Source organism: Schistocerca nitens, chromosome 4 (assembly GCF_023898315.1).
Source record: "Schistocerca nitens isolate TAMUIC-IGC-003100 chromosome 4, iqSchNite1.1, whole genome shotgun sequence".
NCBI classification, from domain to species: domain Eukaryota; kingdom Metazoa; phylum Arthropoda; class Insecta; order Orthoptera; family Acrididae; genus Schistocerca; species Schistocerca nitens.
This window is the reverse complement of record NC_064617.1, coordinates 125,489,585-125,511,144: the sequence shown is the minus strand read 5'-3', so window position 1 is coordinate 125,511,144 and position 21,560 is coordinate 125,489,585. Positions and strand designations below refer to the sequence as shown.

Sequence of the window (21,560 nt, the reverse complement as noted above, 5' to 3'; positions counted from 1 at the left end):
ATCTGCCCTTCTTGATTCTCTTCTGTGTTGGCTGTTTTCATTTTTGCAAACCAGAAAATGTACTGTTGTCTTAATCTCAAAAAGTTCTTGACCATAACAAAAATAGACAAGGACTTCTGGGGTTCGAACTGCTTGGAAACTGCTTCTACTCCAAATAATTTTTAAAAATGTGTATAATGCTTTTATATGGGTGTGTTTGACCATGTAAATCACTGTGCATAAAAAGAATTACTAGTAGCAAAGACTAATGCAAAATCCTGGTGTTTACAAGTGGTCAGTGCTGTCCAGGGCAGCAGTTGAACATTTTCTGTATCCAGAAAGGCCCGTACAGGACCTGCAACATGCGGTCATGCATTATCCGAGCTGATAGTCCATGCTGCTGCAAACGTCATCCAACTGTTCGTGCAGATGGTTGTTGTCTTGCAAACGTCCCCATCTGTTGACTCAGGGATCGAGACATGGGTGCATGATCAGTTACAGCCATGCGGATAAGATGCCTGTCATCTCGACTGCAAGTGATACGAGGCCGTTGGGATCCAGCACGGTGTTTCGTATTACCCTCCTGAACTCACCGATTCCATATTCTGCTAACAGTCATTGGATCTCAACCAACACGAGCAGCAATGTCACAATACGATAAACCACAATCGCGATAGGCTACAATCCGACCTTTATCAAAGTCGGAAACATGATGGTATGCATTTCTCCTCCTTACACTAGGCATCACAACAACGTTTCAACAGGCAACGCTGGTCAACTGCTTTTTGTATATGAGAAATCGGTTGGAAACTTTCCTCATGTCAGCACATTGTAGGTGTTGCCTCCGGCGCCAACATTGTGTGAATGCTCTGAAAAGCTAATCATTTGCATATCGCAGCATCTTCTTCCTGTCGGTTAAATTTCGCGTCTGTGGCACGTCATCTTCGTGGTGTAGCAATTTTAATGGCCAGTAGTGTATCACAACTTTACCTGCCATTTAACAGGGCTGTTCATGGCCTTATGATGGTAGCCAAATTGATATTGGTCCTTTCAATGTCGTAGCATTAAGTAGTGCTTTAAATTCATTAGTTCTTCCATCTTTCTTGTCATACTAAGAAATTCTCTTTGTCCCTGGAATTTTCAGTTTTTACTGTGTAGCAGCGAATTTCTCCCTAAAGGTAGATTCAGAACACATGTACAGTTATTACAACACATCAATGCCTGAAACCACTTGTTTGGCAATTGATCGTATTGCTGTTTCTAATAAATGCATCAAGTTCAACACTTACTGTTTCCCACTAGACAAGCACCCCTCAAAAGTGATAATTATGTAAGAAAATGCAGTTCATTGTAGTTTCTTATTTTAATTTTATGGGAAATTGAAGTCAAGATTATCTTGAATCCATGCAGCTATGAACTTTATTAATCATCACAAAGGAAATGCTGTGATTATATATATACATCGTCAGGAAAGCTGCCCAAACTCTTTGTCTTTAAATATGTCTGCTTGTGTCTGTATATGTGTGGATGAATATGTGTGTGTGTGCGGGCGAGTGTATACCCGTCCTTTTTTCCCCCTAAGGTAAGTCTTTCCGTCCCGGGATTGGAATGACTCCTTACCCTCTCCCTTAAAACCCCACTTCCTTTCGTCTTTCCCTCTCCTTCCCTCTTTCCTGACGAAGCAACTGTTTGTTGCGAAAGCTAGAATTTTGTGTTTGTGTTTGTTTGTGTGTCTGTCGACCTGCCAGCGCTTTCGTTCGGTAAGTCACATCATCTTTGTTTTTAGATATATTTTTCCCACGTGGAATGTTTCCGAAGTAATGATATTCCAATTCAAAAACATTGCTTAAATAGAGGATTCCACTTTTAAATCATGCAGTAAACTCCATATATTTTAAGCCTGGCTCAGTTTTAATTCCCTCTTCTTTCATTCTATTTTTCAGGGTCGTGAAACAAAAATGAAATCTCTGAAGAAGAAACCTCAGCGTGGTCATGTGCAGGATGAGGATTCAGATGAAGATACTGGTCCAGTACCAACTAAGAAGCTTGAACTTCTTAGTGTTTCAGACATTGAAGAAGTTTTAAGAAAGGAGAAGTCCTTACAAGATGATGAACTTGATGAACTGGTGTCTGAAATTGCAGCAACATTACATTCGTAAGTTGTCACTGTCAATCACGATTACTCTAGCATTTTCTTCTTCTCTTCCTATTTTCTTCTGGTGGTGCTGCTCATCCCTTCTCCTATATTTCTTTTTGTCCTTTTCACCTTCCCTGCCTTCTTACCTCTTTGTATTCATTTCCTGTTCTCACATTGTTCATCTGCCTCTTGTTTCCTACTATCATACCCTTTCCAGTTTGTGGTAAAAAGAGAAGGCATAGATATTGGAGAAACTGATATTATCCCATTGCTATCTGAACTTGAAATATTGTTAAAGTTATCTTTAGATTGTGGAGAATGCTTTTCAGGAAGCCTAATCTAAAAGGGCCACTTACAAAATGTACAGTTATTCTCTCAAGTGTCCATAATCTTTGAATGAAAGGAAAGATCTACAGTTTTGTGGTCTCTGTTATTCTTGTAGTTGCATTTCAAGCATACTCAAACAAATTTGAGCCCTGTTATTGCTGACAAAATGTACAGTTATTCTCCAGACTGAACAATAATCTTTGAATGAGAGGAAACATCAAAATTTTACTGGTCTCTATTAGTCTCATAGTTGCAATTCAAGCATAGTTAAATATCACTGACAGATCTGTTGTCTCTGCAGTTGTTAAGCCTAAAATCACATTGAACAAAAAATTAGTCACTCCCAGTAGACATTATGCTAATATAATGTGATACTGCCTCTCACCCTGATAATGGCCCTAGTACTGCACGGTAGAATGTCTGCAATTCCTTCAGGTGAGCCATATGCAGCTGAACACATTCATTGATAATCAGAACCAATAGGGCTACCAAATTGTGAGGATATTGACTGCTTCATTTTAACTGCTGTTCCATATAGACCCAGGCACTTTCTGAAGGATTAAGGATGGATTATTTAGGTAGCCAGCTGAGGTGCAGTAGGGTACTCGAGTGTGGAACAAACAGGAATGTATGCATGCAGCCCAACGGACATGGCTGACTCTTGAAAAATGGGAGTGTTCACAGCATATTCATAATGAACCAGTAGGAAAAAGGGCAACTTATGGTTTCTGAGAATGTTGAAGTAAACATCCTGATTCATGTTCTCAGCAACATGTATGAGAGAGCCCAAATCATGGTACAAAACCAACCCAAAAAAATCTCAGAACCTCCTCGATCTTCAACTCTGCCTTCCACACTGTGGGTTAAATGCCACACTGTGCCACCAGTGCACCCAACATCTTGCATCTTCTGAAAAGAAGCAAAATCGTGAGTTGTTGGACCACATTATGTGCCTCCAGTCAGATACTGTCCAGCTTCTGCATTGTTTGACTCTGAAAATGTGCAGCTTTGTGTATTGCTGCGAGCAATGACCTTCCCTTGGAAATATTCACTCAGACTCTAGTCAAAGTGAACCTGCATTCACTGACGGCAGAAATTCCTGTCCGGTTGCAAACTGATTGTCAGTGACAAAGGTGTGACATTCACCCCTATTTCCTGTTGGTTGTGATCTTTTTATTACTACTGTCCACATTCATCTTTAGATGGCGAGAGTGATAGAACATTCCTTGTAGATGGAGCATGTTGATACGCCAACAAATTGAGCAACATCATTCACAGTATGGTCATGGGCGTGCCCAAATGTGACAGTTCCTTTCTATCATTCTGTTACATCACCATATGAGCCCATTTTACTGCACTGGTTGCATATAATGGATCTGCGCGTGCTTAATATTGTGCAGAGCCCCCACAAGTGTACAGAAGTGTCACAACATGACGTGTCATGGACTTGACAATGTCTGAAGTAATGCTGGAAGGAATTGACATGATGAGTCATGCAGGGCTGTCCATAAATCCGTAAGAGTATGAAGGGGTGGAGATCTCTTCTGAACAGCACATTTTAAGGCATCCCAGATATGCTCAGTGATGTTCATGTCAGAGGGGTTTGGTGGCCAGAGGAGTGCTTAAACTGAGAAGGGCGTTCCTGGAACCACTCTGTAGCAATTCTGGACACATGGGTGTCGCATTGTCCTGCTGGAATTGCCCAAGTCTGTTGGAATGAACAATGGACATAAATGGATGCAGGTCATCAGACAGGATGCTTACATATGTGTCACCTGTCAGAGTCATATCTAGACATATCAGAGGTCCCATATTGCTCCAACTGCACACGCCCCACGGCTTTACAGAGCCTCCACCAACTTGAACAGTCCCCTGCTGTCATGCAGGGTCCATGGATTCAAGAGGTTGTCTCCATACCCGTATACATCCACTCGATACAATTTAAAATGAGACTCATCCGACCGGGCAACATGTTTCCAGTCATCAACAGTCCAATTTTAATGTTGATGGGCCTTGGCGAGGCATACAGCTTGCATTGTGCAGTCATCAAGGGTACAAGAGTGGGTTTCGGCTCCCATATCGATGATGTTTCGTTGAATGTTTCACATGCTGACACCTGTTGGTGGCCCAGCATTGAAATCTGCAGCAGTTTGCGGAAGGGTTGCACTTACTTTTCACATTGAAGGATTCTCTTCAGTTATTGTTGTTCCCACTCTGGAAGGATCTTTTCCAGCGGCAGCGATGTTGGAGATTTGACGTTTTACTGGATGGTTGTACGGGAAAATCCCCACGTCATCTCTACCTCGGAGGTGCTGTGTCCCATCATTCATGCACTGAATATAACCCCACGTTCAAACTCACATACGTTCAAACTCACATAAATCTTAATAACCTGCCATTGTAGCAGCAGTAACCGATCTGACAACTGCGACAAACAACTGTTGTGCTATAGAGGCATTGCCGACCACAGTGCCATCTACTGTCTGTTTACATATCATTGTATTTGAATACACACGTCTATACCAGTGACTTCGGTGCTTCAGTGTATATCTATGGTGAAGAATTGGTATCAGCTCTACACCATTTACAGTGACATTCTACTGTGGCCGATGACCTCTTTTAAAGTATGACTTATATTTTGTCCAGTGACTTTATATGGGAGACCACACAGATGAGTCATAGTTTTTCCTGAATTTAGTTATAGAAGATACACTTTGTAGAAAAGTATTAAACTGGAATAGTTCCATTGGGAATTTGCCAAGCTATAAAGTAAAGAATGGTTTTTTGAACTATTAAGGGAGACACAGCAAATTCATATGCTACCAAGAAATTTAAAATATTCCAGGTGTTCCAGAGGAAAAATCTTCTGATACAAATAAAAATAATTATTTTTTGTAAAAAAATTTGGTTTTTTTGTTTTTTTTGTTTTTTGATGAGTGGTCTTGCATGGACACCTTAGAATTTCATCTCTGGGGTGTGAAGCAGTGGATGAACTGAGAGAAAAAACATTGGTGATGAATAAGCACACAGTAGGAAAGGGTATGAAATTAGGGAAGGATCCTTTCATTATAAAAGGAAAATTCCAAGACAGAAATAACTGGCAAAAAAGATGGAGAAATTCAGTCACTCACTCACAGAAGTACCGCGTGTGGCGCATAGGCACACAGAAAGGTCAGATAATCATAATCAGAGCTTAGATTTTGTTTTTCCCATACGACGTCAGTTTTCCGCAAGCCACTTAACAGTGTGTACCACTACTATATCCCTCTTAGCTTTGAATTTGTGAACGGAGTATGTGAAGAACAACTGCCAATAAGCCTCCATATAGCTCAGTTTTCTGTTACTTTCCTTCATGGTAATCTTGTGCGGTGTTGCTTGACTCATCCTGAAACACACATTACCAGATTTTTAACAGAGTGCCTATCCAGAATAAACTATACTTTTTTGTGATCTGCCACTGGAGTTGGACAAGCAGTTTCATAATGCTCTTGTGCATAGTAAACAAACCCCTGGCAAAATGTACAGCTCTCCCTTGGATGAACTCTTTATCTCCTCTATTAATCCTACTAAATACAGATACCAGACTGATGGGCAATACTCGAAAGTTGGTTGAGTCAGTTGTGTTCTTAGTGGGTGAATCAAATTTCTATGCATAGGCATGTGCTGTTCTGCACTTGCCTCGGTGGGCCATAGCAACACTAACTGTTAATGAATATTAACATGGACATGTGGATGTAAGAGATGTAACAGAAAGGAATATAGTGTTTTAGTGGGGGAGAGTTGGTAAGATTTATGGTGCCAAGAGGGTTAGGGAAGCACCAGGAGGCAGGAGGAGAGTCATATGTCTGTGGGTGGCAGTGGGGAAACTCTGGATTGTTGGGATATCAGTCACCAAACTGCAGGGGCTGAATGGGAAAATTGAGTAAAATGTTTAGGACATAAATTTATTGAGATCAGGAATGGATAATTAAAAGGATCTGTTGACAGTTAGGGCAAGAGAGTGGAAAGGGTTCAGATACTAATAAATCACAGTAAATAAAACATCCTGACACTTCTTGAATGAAGAAGATAAAAATACTTCCAGAGTTGGCAATTAAAGTACTCTGGAAATTTACTGATTAAGTTAAACATTTATTATGATGTGCACATAAGGCAGCTGGTAGGGCAGAGCACAGTAGCCAAGGAGCAGTGTACCACATGACACTTCAGTCAATAGTGTCATCCTCAGATGTCTGCCTGTCATCGAGGTCCATATGGATCATGTAGTGTGGATTTTTATCTTAGTATGGAAGGTTACTTAGCCAGTGTACTGTTCATGATGGGTGGCATAAAGCAAATACAAAAAGTATTTAGTTAAGAAGTGACAGCTGTAGTTTTCTAAGATGTAAATGCTGCTGAGGAGGATCAGGAGCATAAACAGTGGTATGGTGTAGCAGTAGCACTCATTACAGCATAGCCAGTTACCAGGGTAGGCAACAGTAGGAGCATGAGGTGTGGGACAGAGATCCAGAGCACAATGGTGTCTCTCTCTCTCTCTCTCTCTCTCTCTCTCTCTGCAAAGAATCTATTGCACTGCTGCATGCTTATGAGCACTCCACTACAATGCTGGAAAGCATTGTAACTTTGTCATGCTGGGAATTTCTCTTAATATAAACCGCTCTCACTGCCCACACATGCTGTTGGTGCACGCACAGCAGGCGATATGTATAAGAGAGTCCAAATCAATGCCCATGGATTCAGCAAGTTTCAAAAGGTCGCTGTAAATTAGTCCGCAGGAGAGCACATGATACATATCAGCTGGCGTAGACAAGTGTGGCCGAGATGGTCTGCGACAGTCCTAAAAAATGCTGGTGCTGTTTACCCACGTGACTTGGCACCAACAGACGTATCACTCTGTGCCATGCTTAATTACATCACCAGATGTATGCCTAATTGTTGAAGTGAAGTGTTTCAGGTTGATGTGGCCTGCATGGTGGTTTGTTATACTTCACTTCATGCACCAAGCCTTAAATAAATTGCCACATGAACACTCCTTTTATATACAATGAATGTTACTTACTGAACATTTGGTTGCTGATAAATATTATTAACTTTGTTCAGACTTCCTCCTTACAGACTGCAGATAAAACAGCTGAAAATTAGTCATTCTCATTCACTCCTTGACATAAATAAGAAGTGAGATTCAATTCACCTTCTTATATTATCTTCAAAATTACAACTTAATACGTGATATATGGGGACAGCTTCCAACTCGTATACTGCCTCTCCGTACTATGTATATAACAGAGCTCTTATTCAACTTCAGTTGCAATCCATTCATTGTGTTTGACACTTCACGTTCTTAGGTTTGATGGAGCTCTTTTTTCCCCACTGTCCTTTCCATGGAACTCTTATCTCCATCTCAGTAGGTATGGTCGTGTGACTACTACCCCCTTCCATACAGTCACTGGATTGTTAGCTGTGGTATTAGCACCTACGATTTAAAGCACCTCCCAACAGTGCTCACAACTTATTGACTACTGTTACTAACATATTTTCTCTGACGTTTGTATTTAAGGACGTGATACTCCTCATTCAAGGAGTTGGATGTATCACTACATTGTATTGATTGATGCATCATATCTAGTCAGTGGGTAAGAACAGTTCTCAGAATGTAAAGAAACAAAGTTAATTTCCTACCAGTAAACACAGATTCCTTTATAGTGGTGGTGACCATGGCTCAAGGCTGAAATACGAAACAATAATTGGCTGATGGCCGAATTACAACAATAACAAAAAATGTCTGACTAAATACTCAGATCACAAAATAGCTCTTGGCAGAAGGCCAATTCTAATAGAACAACATGAATATCGCCACTAACTAGTCTGTCAGAAAGCCGATATGGAAAATTACTTAAACCAGCCTGAATTTGGCTGTCAACATAGATCAGAAAATAAACAAGTATATCAGTTATATTATCTGGAGTTTGATATAATAAATGTCCACAACAGGTGAGAGTTTCAGAGTTTATTACAGCCAAAATCAACAATCAGTATGATTTACAGATCCAGACTTTTGATACAACTTCGTAGGCTACACATGGACTGGTAGTGGTCTGGAGTGTAGTGGTTGCTCCGGGAGGAAGACTCAGCATTGTAATGGCAGTAGACTGTGATGCGTCTTCCTGGATGCACTGGAGTAAGCCCCTAATTGTGGAAGAATGATTACTCTCAGCTCTTACTCGGTGAAGACTGCCTCCTGTGGTGTGTGCGCGACCTTGAGTGGGCTACCTTTGGCAGAAAACTCTGTGCACTATTTTTAGTCCCATGTCTGTGTGCAATATACTAATCTGTGTATGTTGCAACCTCTAGGGGCATATCTGATGCCTCCTGGTGGCTTGTGGTGTGACCTGGACTCTGCTTGGTGGCCAGCAGGCTAGCCCACACTCATTTCAGGACCCACTTGAAAGATATATTCTACAGGCGACTGATGTGTGTACCCACTTGGCTGAGATATGTTATACCTTTTGCCCCCCCACCCTTCCCTCCCCCCCCCCCCCCCCAATAGCAAAGAGAAAGCACAGCATATGTCAACCTCCTATGGGGCCTCCAGATCAACAGTGGTTCCGGTGGCACTGAAAGGATGGGGTGCATTTCCATCTCTGTAGGTGGAGCATTGGCCAGCACTGCAGAGGAAGTGGGGGCAACTGGATTTGGTTGTGCTACAATGAAGGTACCATATCTGTGAACAAAGGAGGTGAGGAGGTAGTTGGACCTGAACAGCCCCCATGGCAAGGTCACAAATGATTGGTATGTTTTCGAAAAACCGTGCTGGTGAAGAGAGTGACTTCAGTTATCAATAGCCCCAGCAAGCAAGACACACACCTGGGGGGGGCCCTATTGCAAAAGTCCATTTGGAAAAGCCAGTGCCCACACTGGGCTGTGGACAGGAAAATGGTACTGCTTTTGTTGCTCACTGGGAAGATTTTGCTGTGCTGGAAGCAGCAAGGAAACCAGATAGCAATGTAAGTGCCCATGGAGACATTCGCCTGGAGATGAACCATGTTGCAGAGCAGATCAGTAAAAAGCCAAAAAGAGGGGCAATGCTACTTTGACAGGATGTTGAACAGTCAGCTTAGACATTTGTGTCTTAAATGTGCAAATGGGATGTTCGGCCAGGTCATTAGAGGCTGGATGGAATGGAGCTCTACGAATAAGCTGAATATCATTTTTTGCGCAGAACAGTTATCCATCTCATGTAGGCCCTCAATACAAAAAATTGCGAGAAAGGATTTGGAAAGTTTCATGATCAGAAGTATTTGCTATTCGAGAGACACATGGGAAACTGTGTATGAATTAATAAGGAGCTCTCAAAATCAAAGTGGATACAGGATTGAAGGTCCAACATCTCCATCCAGGGAAAAAACCTTCGGTGTGTTGCTGCTTGCTTGGTTGGACAAGTATGACACGCCATAACCATAGTGGTGATGTCTCCATCCATGCAGTGCTGATAGATGTGCTGTCACCCCAACTATATAGTTAGAAACTCTCCCCAAAGTCCTACGTGAAGAAGGTTGAAGACTCGTTTCTGTAGAATGGGGAGTATGACGACCCAGGTTCACTTGTTGTCTCCATGAAAGAGGACGACCCCACTGAGAACTGAGAGTTCATGATGTTGATATGCTTCTACCTCCGGATGCTGGAGCTGTTTCTGATTGGCCAGCCACCATATCTCTGTAGTATCTCATGCAGAACTGGATCTTCTGCCATGTGTTGAGTGATGAGAATAGCATCCAGCGGCAGTGTGGACACTGGTTCCTCAGCTGATGTATCCAAATGGAAAGCCAGATAAAGCTTTGCTTCAAAGGCCAGATCCCATCCCAGAGATAACCTAGAAAGTACATCAGCATAGCATGATGAACAGTACACTGATATTGAATCTCATATCGATAACTGGAGAGAAAAAGAGCCCATCGCTGTAGATGTTGTACCGTCTTTGTAGGCACCAAAGCAGAGAAGGGAGAGAGGTTTCTGATCTGTGAGAAGAGTGGATGGGTGACCATAGACGGTCATGAAACTTTTTAACTTCAAAAATGACTGTCAGGGTCTCATTCTTTACTTGTCTATGCGTTCTTTGGGCTGGGTTTAGGAAAAAAGTGTGATAGGGTGCACTACACTGTCCATGATTTGAGAAAGGGCTGTCCTTTCCCTGTAATCCGATTCATCTACTCCCAAGATCAGTGGTCAGAATGGATCACATTCTGCCAAACAAGTGGGCTGCAACAGTGCCTGTTTCAAAAGCTTGGAAGGCCTTATCACACTCCAATGACGAGTGCCACATCACTTTCTTGCTGAGCAGTCTATGTAAGGGTTCAGCAGTGGCAGCTGCCTGTGGTATAAGCTTACAATAATAATATAAACTTAATAATAATAATAATTGATGTGACCAAGAACAGACTTCAGTTGGCTTTTAGTAATAATAATTAAGGTGAAGAAGAAGAAAAGACTTCGAAACATGTCCGAGATATTCTTCTTGGTGGACAAAAAAAGAACATTTATCCTTGTTATACTTTGTTAGCTTGGTGCATCATCTTGAAGGTGCATCATCTTGAAGAGAGTGCAGATTGTCCACCAAGTCCAGGGCAGTCTTGCCTGCAGTAGGTATGTCATTGAGGTAGTTTGCTACTCTGTCGATCTCCCTTTTGAGCTGTTCCAAATACCTCTAAAAATAGCTGGTGCATATGGAATGCTAAAAGGCAGTCTATTATACTTGAAAAGACCAAAAGAGTTGTTGATTACCAAACGCCATCGGGAGTCCTCGTCCAGCAGTAACCTGAATTCAGCATCCATAAGGTCTGTTTTGGCAAAGAGTTATCCCTCGGATAAACGTGAGAAGATATGCTCGACTTTGAGGATCGGGTAGGCATCTACTACTGACTTATCATTAATGGTGTCCTCAAAATCCCCACAGATTGGCAGCACTCTGTTGGGCTTCTTAATAAGCTCAGCCGAGACATATTAATGTTGAAGCAACTGTTGAAACCATTTATGCTCAAACATGTGGCATGTTTGGCAACAGGATGGTCAAGCTAGCATTAGTGATAGTATGGCAGTTTTCATTCATTCTGACACACACAAATTAGGCATAAAAACATAGAATGATGCACAGCAGTAGATATGCAGAAAGTTGGTATAAATACATAGAATGATGCCAAGTAATAGCAATTTAGCTGTGTAATATTGCTTTTTTCATGTGTGATTCTGCTTCTGATTGCATACAAAATGTCTGTAACAGGTTTGCAACAGTAGATAGTAGGTATTTCACCTGGTTTTAGAGCAGTGGTCAGGGGAGGGGTGGGTGTGATGCTGGCATGTGGATAGATTAAGATATTGTGAAGGGCAGTCAAATGAAAACCAAACACCTACCACAGTGGGAGCATGGAGTTGTTCCATTCAAAAGTAATAACCACATGTGTTAAGACTTTTATCCCGCTGGAAGAGGAGACAATCAGTTCCTGTTTTGTACAATGTGGCTAGCTGCTGATGGCTCTACAACCGCATCCACTCTTGCACTTCCTTGTCCAATTGACCCCAACATCCATGCAAGAGTTTCTTCAGGTTGCCAAAATGTGAAAATCACACAGTGAAGGATCTGGGCTGTATGGAGGATGTTGCAGTATCTCCCACCGAAATTGCTGAAGCGTAGCCTTCGTTTGATTGGTAGTGTGGGGGCAGGCATTAACAGGTAAGAGAATGATTCTGTCAGACAGCATTCAAACAGGTGAAGGGCAAGTGGCATATTTAGCTCTGGAAACATCTGATGTCTCCCTGCAAAAGAAATCCAAAACTGTACCCACAAGTACTGGTGAGATCATGATGATCTTCTCAGGGTCTATATGCCCTGGAGCAATTGGGTAATCTGGGAAAAACTTGGAAATTTTTTTATCCAGAAGAAAGCTGGGAAGAACCCGTGAATTTTTTAGAATTCTGGGATTTTTTCACTGTTTCAGTTTTCATTAAAATTTTTGTAATTTCAACTGCTAAGAACCAAACTCTAACAAACAATTTTAGTTTAGTTCAATCTGCTGAATTATACTGCAGCAGTAAAACATAAATGACAGAAAAATGCCAAAATATAAATTTAATTGCAAAGAAAATGTGCCATTTACAAGAACAAGGACACAGGGCACACACGTGTCTACCGACAGCAAAATGTATCAAAGGCTTTGGCACAAAAACTATGCAACACTTTGTAACAATAAACTTCTGTCGATGAGTGTGATGTCACAATTGTTTTCATTAGGTCAGTTGAGTAGTTGCCAGTGGGCTCATGTGCATGTGCAGAGCTGAAGTCATGCATGAGTAGCTCTTCATCCAGCATCTGGTTACTTGAGGTGTGGCTCAGTTGTGTAAACAGTAGCAGCAAACAGCCAAATCCTAACCAGAAAAATTATTCTGGCACACCCAGGCTGCCAGTTTTGTGTGTGCAGACCAGTGAGCAGTCTTGAGTCAATGTGGGGGATAAGTCGCCACATGTCCCATGTCTACATTTAATGATTTTGCTGTTTTCTCTATTCTACATCTCTCATGTGAAATGAAAACGAAGGGGGGTTTCAGTGTCTGCGAGCTATCAAGTGAATTAAAATACATTCATATAGTTACAGAAGACCAAAAATATGTTTTTAGTTTCAGTTTTCTGATTTTATTTTACCTCGACGTTATTGGCAGTCAAACATTAATTGTCTTGCAGAACAGTGATGTTATTTTTGTTGGTTTGTTAAAGAATTTTCGCTACATTAATCTTTTCCACAAAGGCAGTCTATTTATTTGAAGCAAATTGTTTCATTACACATTATAGGCTAGTTTCAACTGATCACTGAATTTCAAGTGCACATTTTTCATCTTCTAGTATGTATGGCATAATGCCATAATAAAGAATGAATCATGACATAATACAGCACTGGTACTGCAAGAAAACTGGCATCCAGAAAATCTCACTGAAAAGTTAATACCAGGTAGGGGCCTACTTCAGTGTGAATCTGGACATATGAATGTGTACTTTAAGCCCAATTATGCATTTAAGTATTGTTTACAAAATTCCAATGCTCTTGGAGTATTCTCTGATGTGTTCCTTTTATGACATAATGTAAGCTCTCTTAATACTGTATACATATGTAAAAGTTCACTTGAGGATGACTAAGCAGGCAAATTTGGTCAGTAGTATTGAATAAAATGTTTTGTTTCAAATACATTGACAGCCTAAGCAAAATTTTACAAATCTGCCTTCTGTGAAATACAGTGGTTTTCAATCACAAGACATGTTTCATCACTTGTCTGATACCTCCTCTAGGCTTTGTTATTTTTTAATTTGTGTTGCTTGCATCTTAAATTTACAGAATACCATTCTTCAATAAATTATTGGCTAGCAGCCCACTGTGTTTTCTTAATGTAACGCCCCACAAGGCTGTCTTTTTACTCCTGGAGTAGAGCATAAATGGCTAATCTCACAATTTCTTAGCTTCACAGATAACCTTCTTGATTTTTTTCCATTTGAAAAAATCATGGAAAACTTATTGTTATTAGTTTTGTTTTTCTGCAGAGTATGAATAAAAAACATATGTTTAAGTCACCACATAGCAAAATATTAGGGTATTTTGAGTTGTATAGTCTAGTTTTGAAACTAATATTATTCCAAGGACTGCTTTTCTTATTTTGCATTCGTTATCTGGATAGGATATGAAAAAACAACTGCCCTAAGTACAATAATGCTATGTGTCACATCTGAAAAACATACGAGGGTTGTTTTTTAAGTAAGGGCCGTTTGCGCGTATAGTCCCGTAGTTCGCGCGGACACCGCAACAAGCCACCGTGCCACTTGCCGGCATCCTTACCGTTCACACTGATGCAAGTTGCAGCTCTGTAGCTGACGTGTACGCATTGCTGTGCTACTTTATAATGTTTATGATTATTGAATTGCCTGCCGCGTGTGAGATATGGTCAGTGATACGTTTTTTGACCGCGAGAAGCCTATCAGCTGTAGAAATTCATCGTCAGTTAACAGAAGTTTATGGCTTGAATGCAATGAGTGAAGGTAAAGTGCGTCAATGGGTTAGAGAGTTTAAAAATGGCCGTCAAAACGTCCATGACGAAGAACGCTCAGGGCGGCCCTCTGTGATCACTGATGATTTGGTGGCTGCAGTCGAAACAAAGATTTGTGAGGACAGAAGATTCACAATTTCCACTCTTTCTTTGGAATTTCCGCAAGTTTCAAGATCGGTTCTGTACAGAACTGTCTGAAAACCTAAACTTTAAGAAACTGTGTTCTCGGTGGGTACCCAGACTCCTCACAGAGGACCACAAAGGGAAGAGATTTGCCACTTCATTGGACTTTTTGATTTGTTACGAGGAAGAAGGGGATGACATGTTGAGTCAAATTGTCACTGGAGATGAAACATGGGTATCCCACATCACTCCCGAAAGCAAGCGACAATCGATGGAATGGCGACACACAACCTCACTCATCAAGGTCAAAGCCAAACGGACGCTGTCAAAGCGCAAGATTATGGCAACTGTGTTCTGGGACCAGCGCGGTGTTTTGCTTGTGGACTTTATGCCATGAGGAACGACAACCAACTCAGATGCCTAATGTGCAACTCTAAAGAAGCTCCGCAGAGCAATTCAAAACAAAAGGCGCGGCATGCTGACAAAAGGAGTTTTGCTCCTGCACGATAACGCTAGGCCTCACACCTCTCAAGACTCGGGATTTGATTGATTCTTTTGGCTGGGAAGTTTTGGACCATGCACCATACAGCCCCGACCTTGCTCCTAGCGATTTTCACCTTTTCCGGTACCTGAAACACCATCTTGGCGGGCAGCGCTTCAATGACAACAGTGAAGTGAAAGCGGCTGTGAACTCTTGGCTGTCGGAGCAGGCGGCCAAATTCTTTGAAGATGGAATTAAAAACTTAGTTGTACGGTATGACAAGTGCTTAAATAAACTAGGCAACTATGTAGAAAAATAGGTAAAACTGTGTAGAATCAGAAAATAAAACTTTTTTTACAAAATTATTTGTATCTTTCTAAAAATAAATACGGCCCTTACTTAAAAAACAACCCTCGTACTACAATGCTGCACAGGGTCTCATGATGCCGCACTATGCACGAAATACCAAACAGAAATGCAACAAAAGGTGTATGAGCAGAGCAAAGTACCAATCACAGGCTTCTTCTTTCATCGTAGCTGTGCATGTGCAGTAATGCTTGTTTTGTGGCGCACTCTGGCAACTATTCGAACAAACCTGTTTGAAGCAGGCCATGCAAAAATGTTGTGAATGGTGGTTTGAGAAACATTACTTTCAAAGTAAATTTCCTTTTGTGCAAAATAAATTATGTTACATGAGGGAATATGCAATGGATTACTTAAATCACAAAGCATTTGACTTTCATTCAAAACTTTTCACTTTTGAGGACCAGCCCCTTCAAAAAATTTTGTGCGCAGAAGACCCATTTAGGTTCTTATTTCAAATTTTACTGGTGCATTTGTGTATGATATATCTTAGAGTTGTTGTTGTTGTTGTTGTGGTCTTCAGTCCTGAGACTGGTTTGATGCAGCTCTCCATGCTACTCTATCCTGTGCAAGCTTCTTCATCTCCCAGTACCTACTGCAACCTACATCCTTCTGAATCTGCTTAGTGTATTGATCTCTTGGTCTCCCTCTACGATTTTTATCCTCCACGCTGCCCTCCAATGCTAAATTTGTGATCCCTTGATGCCTCAAAACATGTCCTACCAACCGATCCCTTCTTCTAGTCAAGTTGTGCCACAAACTTCTCTTCTCCCCAATCCTATTCAATACCTCCTCATTAGTTACGTGATCTACCCACCTTATCTTCAGCATTCTTCTGTAGCACCACATTTCGAAAGCTTCTATTCTCTTCTTGTCCAAACTGGTTATCGTACATGTTTCACTTCCATACATGGCTACACTCCATACAAATACTTTCAGAAACGACTTCCTGACACTTAAATCTATACTCGATGTTAACAAATTTCTCTTCTTCACAAACGATTTCCTTGCCATTGCCAGTCTACATTTTATATCCTCTCTACTTCGACCATCATCGGTTATTTTACTCCCTAAATAGCAAAACTCCTTTACTACTTTAAGTGTCTCATTTCCTAATGTAATTCCCTCAGCATCACCCGACTTAATTTGACTACATTCCATTATCCTCGTTTTGCTTTTGTTGATGTTCATCTTATATCCTCCTTTCAAGACACTGTCCATTCCGTTCAACTGCTCTTCCAAGTCCTTTGCTGTCTCTGAAAGAATTACAATGTCATCGGCGAACCTCAAAGTTTTTACTTCTTCTCCATGAATTTTAATACCTACTCCGAATTTTTCTTTTGTTTCCTTTACTGCTTGCTCAATATACAGATTGAATAACATCGGGGAGAGGCTACAACCCTGTCTCACTCCTTTCCCAACCACTGCTTCCCTTTCATGCCCCTCGACTCTTATAACTGCCATCTGGTTTCTGTACAAATTGTAAATAGCCTTTCGCTCCCTGTATTTTACCCCTGCCACCTTCAGAATTTGAAAGAGAGTATTCCAGTCAACATTGTCAAAAGCTTTCTCTAAGTCTACAAATGCTAGAAACGTAGGTTTGCCTTTTCTTAATCTTTCTTCCAAGATAAGTCGTAAGGTCAGTATTGCCTCACGTGTTCCAACATTCCTACGGAATCCAAACTGATCTTCCCCGAGGTCAGCTTCTACCAGTTTTTCCATTCGTCTGTAAAGAATTCGCGTTAGTATTTTGCAGCTGTGACTTATTAAACTGATAGTTCGGTAATTTTCACATCTGTCAACACCTGCTTTCTTTGGGATTGGAATTATTATATTCTTCTTGAAGTCTGAGGGTATTTCGCCTGTCTCATACATCGTGCCCACCAGATGGTAGAGTTTTGTCATGACTGGCTCTCCCGAGGCCATCAGTAGTTCTAGTGGAATGTTGTCTACTCCCGGGGCCTTGTTTCGACTCAGGTCTTTCAGTGCTCTGTCAAACTCTTCACGCAGTATCTTATCTCCCATTTCGTCTTCATCTACATCCTCTTCCATTTCCATAATATTGTCCTCAAGTACATCTCCCTTGTATAAACCCTCTATATACTCCTTCCACCTTTCTACCTTCCCTTCTTTGCTTAGAACTGGGTTTCCATCTGAGCTCTTGATATTCATACAAGTGGTTCTCTTCTCTCCAAAGGTCTCTTTAATTTTCCTGTAGGCAGTATCTATCTTACCCCTAGTGAGACAAGCCTCTACATCCTTACATTTGTCCTCTAGCCATCCCTGCTTAGCCATTTTGCACTTCCTGTCGATCTCATTTTTGAGACGTTTGTATTCCTTTTTGCCTGCTTCATTTACTGCATTTTTATATTTTCTCCTTTCATCAATTAAATTCAATATTTCTTCTGTTACCCAAGGATTTCTATTAGCCCTCGTCTTTTTACCTACTTGATCGTCTGCTGCCTTCACCACTTCATCCCTCAGAGCTACCCATTCTTCTTCTACTGTATTTCTTTCCCCCATTCCTGTCAATTGTTCCCTTATGCTCTCCCTGAAACTCTCTACAACCTCTGGTTCTTTCAGTTTATCCAGGTCCCATCTCCTTAAATTCCCACCTTTTTGCAGTTTCTTCAGTTTCAATCTGCAGTTCATAACCAATAGATTGTGGTCAGAATCCACATCTGCCCCAGGAAATGTCTTACAATTTAAAACCTGGTTCCTAAATCTCTGTCTTACCATTATATAATCTATCTGAAACCTGTCAGTATCTCCTGGCTTCTTCCATGTATACAGCCTCCTTTCATGATTCTTGAACCAAGTGTTAGCTATGATTAAGTTATGCTCTGTGCAAAATTCTACAAGGCGGCTTCCTCTTTCATTCCTTCCCCCCAATCCATATTCACCTACTATGTTTCCTTCTCTCCCTTTTCCTACTGACGAATTCCAGTCACCCATGACTATTAAATTTTCGTCTCCCTTCACTACCTGAATAATTTCTTTTATCTCGTCATACATTTCATCTATTTCTTCATCATCTGCAGAGCTAGTTGGCATATAAACTTGTACTACTGTAGTAGGCATGGGCTTTGTGTCTATCTTGGCCACAATAATGCGTTCACTATGCTGTTTGTAGTAGCTAACCCGCACTCCTATTTTTTTATTCATTATTAAACCTACTCCTGCATTACCCCTATTTGATTTTGTATTTATAACCCTGTAATCACCTGACCAAAAGTCTTGTTCCTCCTGCCACCGAACTTCACTAATTCCCACTATATCTAACTTTAACCTATCCATTTCCCTTTTTAAATTTTCTAACCTACCTGCCCGATTAAGTGATCTGACATTCCACGCTCCGATCACTCACAAAAAGACCAGAACTTAGATTTTCTTGTAGCTATGCTACGGTATGAGGGTTGGAACTTAAATAGTGGCAGCTATTTATTCACAACCGATACAAAAGAGTTACATGTTTGCACCTGTTACTGTCCTTCAAAGTAGTCACCAGCGTTGTGTAGAACCTGTTGCCAGTGATGTGGAAGGCATAGTGTACTGTTAGCAGAGCCTGTTCTGATGATGGTGCAAATGGAGCGATCTACTGCCTGTCGAATCTCTGGAACAGTTCTAAAGCAAATGCCACGAAGTGGTTCCTTCATCTTCAGAATCAGTCACAAGGACTTAAGTCTGGGGAGTACGGTGTGTGGTACAATACTTCCCTTTCCCATTGACCGAACAAAGCAGCCACAGTTTGCACTGTATGCGCACGCGCGTTGTCGTGCAAAATGATGGGAAGGTTGCACAGGTGATTCTCCAAAAACAAACAGTGATAATGTGCATTGACAGTCTGCCGGGGAGGAACGTAATGCATTAGAATAACACCATCACAGTTGTACACGAGAATCACCTTAACTTTAGACCACTCCATCCGCACCATCAACAGAACAGGCTCTGCTAACGGTATACTACACCTTCTACATCGTTGGCAATGGGTTCTACACAATGCTGGGGACTACTTTGAAGGACAGTAACAGGTGCAAACATGTAACTCTTTTGTATTGGTTGTGAATAAATAGTTGCCACTATTTAAGTTCCAACCCTCATATGTTAATTTAAACCTTTAACTGTTTCTATTTTTGTGGTTGCGCTACTTAACAGTGATGTTCCTATTGGCTGTCTACATCATGTCTTATGCTCTGAATGTCTGATATCATTGGTTGGTGAGATCACATGATGTGAGCTATGATTGGTTAACAAAAGGACATAGCAATCTCAATGTCAGTGCTTCGGAGACTAAAATGGTGGAACTGGTATTTATACTTTCGTAATAAGAAAATATGGAGTGTACATATTGTTGCCGCATCAAAGATATTTTCGAAACACATTATTTAACATAGAAAAAGTTCATTTGCATCCAGTGAAAAGCATATTTTAACCGGGAAATCCAGGAACAATCCAAGATTTTTTTTTTCGTGACCTTGTATACATCCTGCCTTGTTGTATGACTGCAGGGGCCCTGTGCTCATTGAGTTCCTCGAGTGTGGAACCACAATCAATGTGCTGCACTATGAAGACACTTTGCAGAAAGTACAACAGACTATGAAGTCATAATGTCCAGGTATGCTGTCGGATGGACTTACTTTGTTGCATGATAACGCCCGGCCTACACTGCCAATCGGATGAAGGCTACGCTTCAGTGATTTGGTTGGGAAACATTGCAACATCCTCCATACAGCCCAGATCCTTAACCGTGTGATTTTCACATCTTTGGCTGCATGGACAGCAGTTTGTTAGATGAGGGAGTACAAGAGTGGGTCCAGTTGTGGATCCATCAGCGACTAACCGCCTTCTCCAAAACAGGAATTGATTATCTCATCTCCCAGTGGGATAAACATCCTAATGTGTGTGGTGATTACTTTTGAATCCAACTATTCCATGGTTGTATTGTAGTGGGTGTTCAGTTTTCATTTGACTGCTGGTTGTATGTAGATTGAATGGACAACAGATCATCAATTTGCAGGAAAGTGGCATTGTGTAAGAATATAGAAGCAATGTTGAGGACAGAAACAAGCTAAACATTCTTAAAGAAAATAGCTTTATGGCAAAAGTTACTTTTCTGGAATTGAACAAGAAGTTAGTGAGATATTATAGTTGAAAAGGTAAAGAAAAGAGCTCATAAAGAGGTGTTCAGAAACTTCTTAGTATATTGTATCACAACAAGATATTTATAATTAAGGCAAATGAGAGCAGATGACATCCTGGTTAATGAACTGGGGAACTCAGAGTAGTAGAGCATGTTAATTACAGAAAATGACAGGAATTGAAGCAAGCAATACATGTTTTCAAAATTTTAATTACTTTTAATTTGGTATGGATAACATGGCACAAAGTGGAAAGAACTGGAGAATTTTTTGATTCCAGACATATGATTGATTACTGAAGGAAGAAGAAAATAAAAATGTATTATTTCAGTATAATATTTTATAAGGTACCACATAAGTTTCTTTTTGTAAGCAAAGCTGTAGTGTGTAGGTAACAAAATAGTCAAATACATCCTGCCAGCAGGCTATTGCCTTATCATAATTTTATGTACAATGTTTGATATTTGAACATTTATGTAATGTCTTCACTTAAATTTGTTCTCCAGCAAAAGTTTACTTTTCATGATGCATATGATGTCTGTTACTGTAAAGAAATATCTTAAATTTGAAGATTGGTTCCTTAAAACAACAAATTATTAAATTGCTATTGTTCTACAGTACCTTAAACAACCAGGCTGAAGCAGCAGCCCAGAAAATATTTGAAAGCAGCATGGCCTCTACTGCACAGAATCGTCGAAAAACCCATAGTGAATTACAGGAGAAACTGAACAATCTCTTGATCGATGTACGATTATTTGAAAAAGGGCTCCGCTCTTTTAATGACAAAGATTTACAGCAACAATTAACAAAATATCTCTTGAAGAGTCTATGCACTGACATAGTTACTGATCTTTTTACATATGTTGCACAGGAAAATATGCTTCAGTGTGACTTAACAAAGGAGCTAACAGCAGAGGTAATTTCTTGTTCTTCT

General features: G+C 40.7%; 1 protein-coding gene across 1 annotated transcript in view; it reads left to right on the top strand.

The window, feature by feature from the left end:
* LOC126252854 (E3 UFM1-protein ligase 1 homolog) overlaps positions 1-21,560 on the top strand; it is a 61,995-nt gene that overhangs the window by 28,751 nt on the left and 11,684 nt on the right. Inside the window, exons 9-10 of the mRNA XM_049953805.1 lie at positions 1,923-2,134; positions 21,245-21,542. Coding sequence (XP_049809762.1) covers positions 1,923-2,134; positions 21,245-21,542 — 510 coding nt within the window. The remainder of the gene's footprint in view (positions 1-1,922; positions 2,135-21,244; positions 21,543-21,560) is intronic.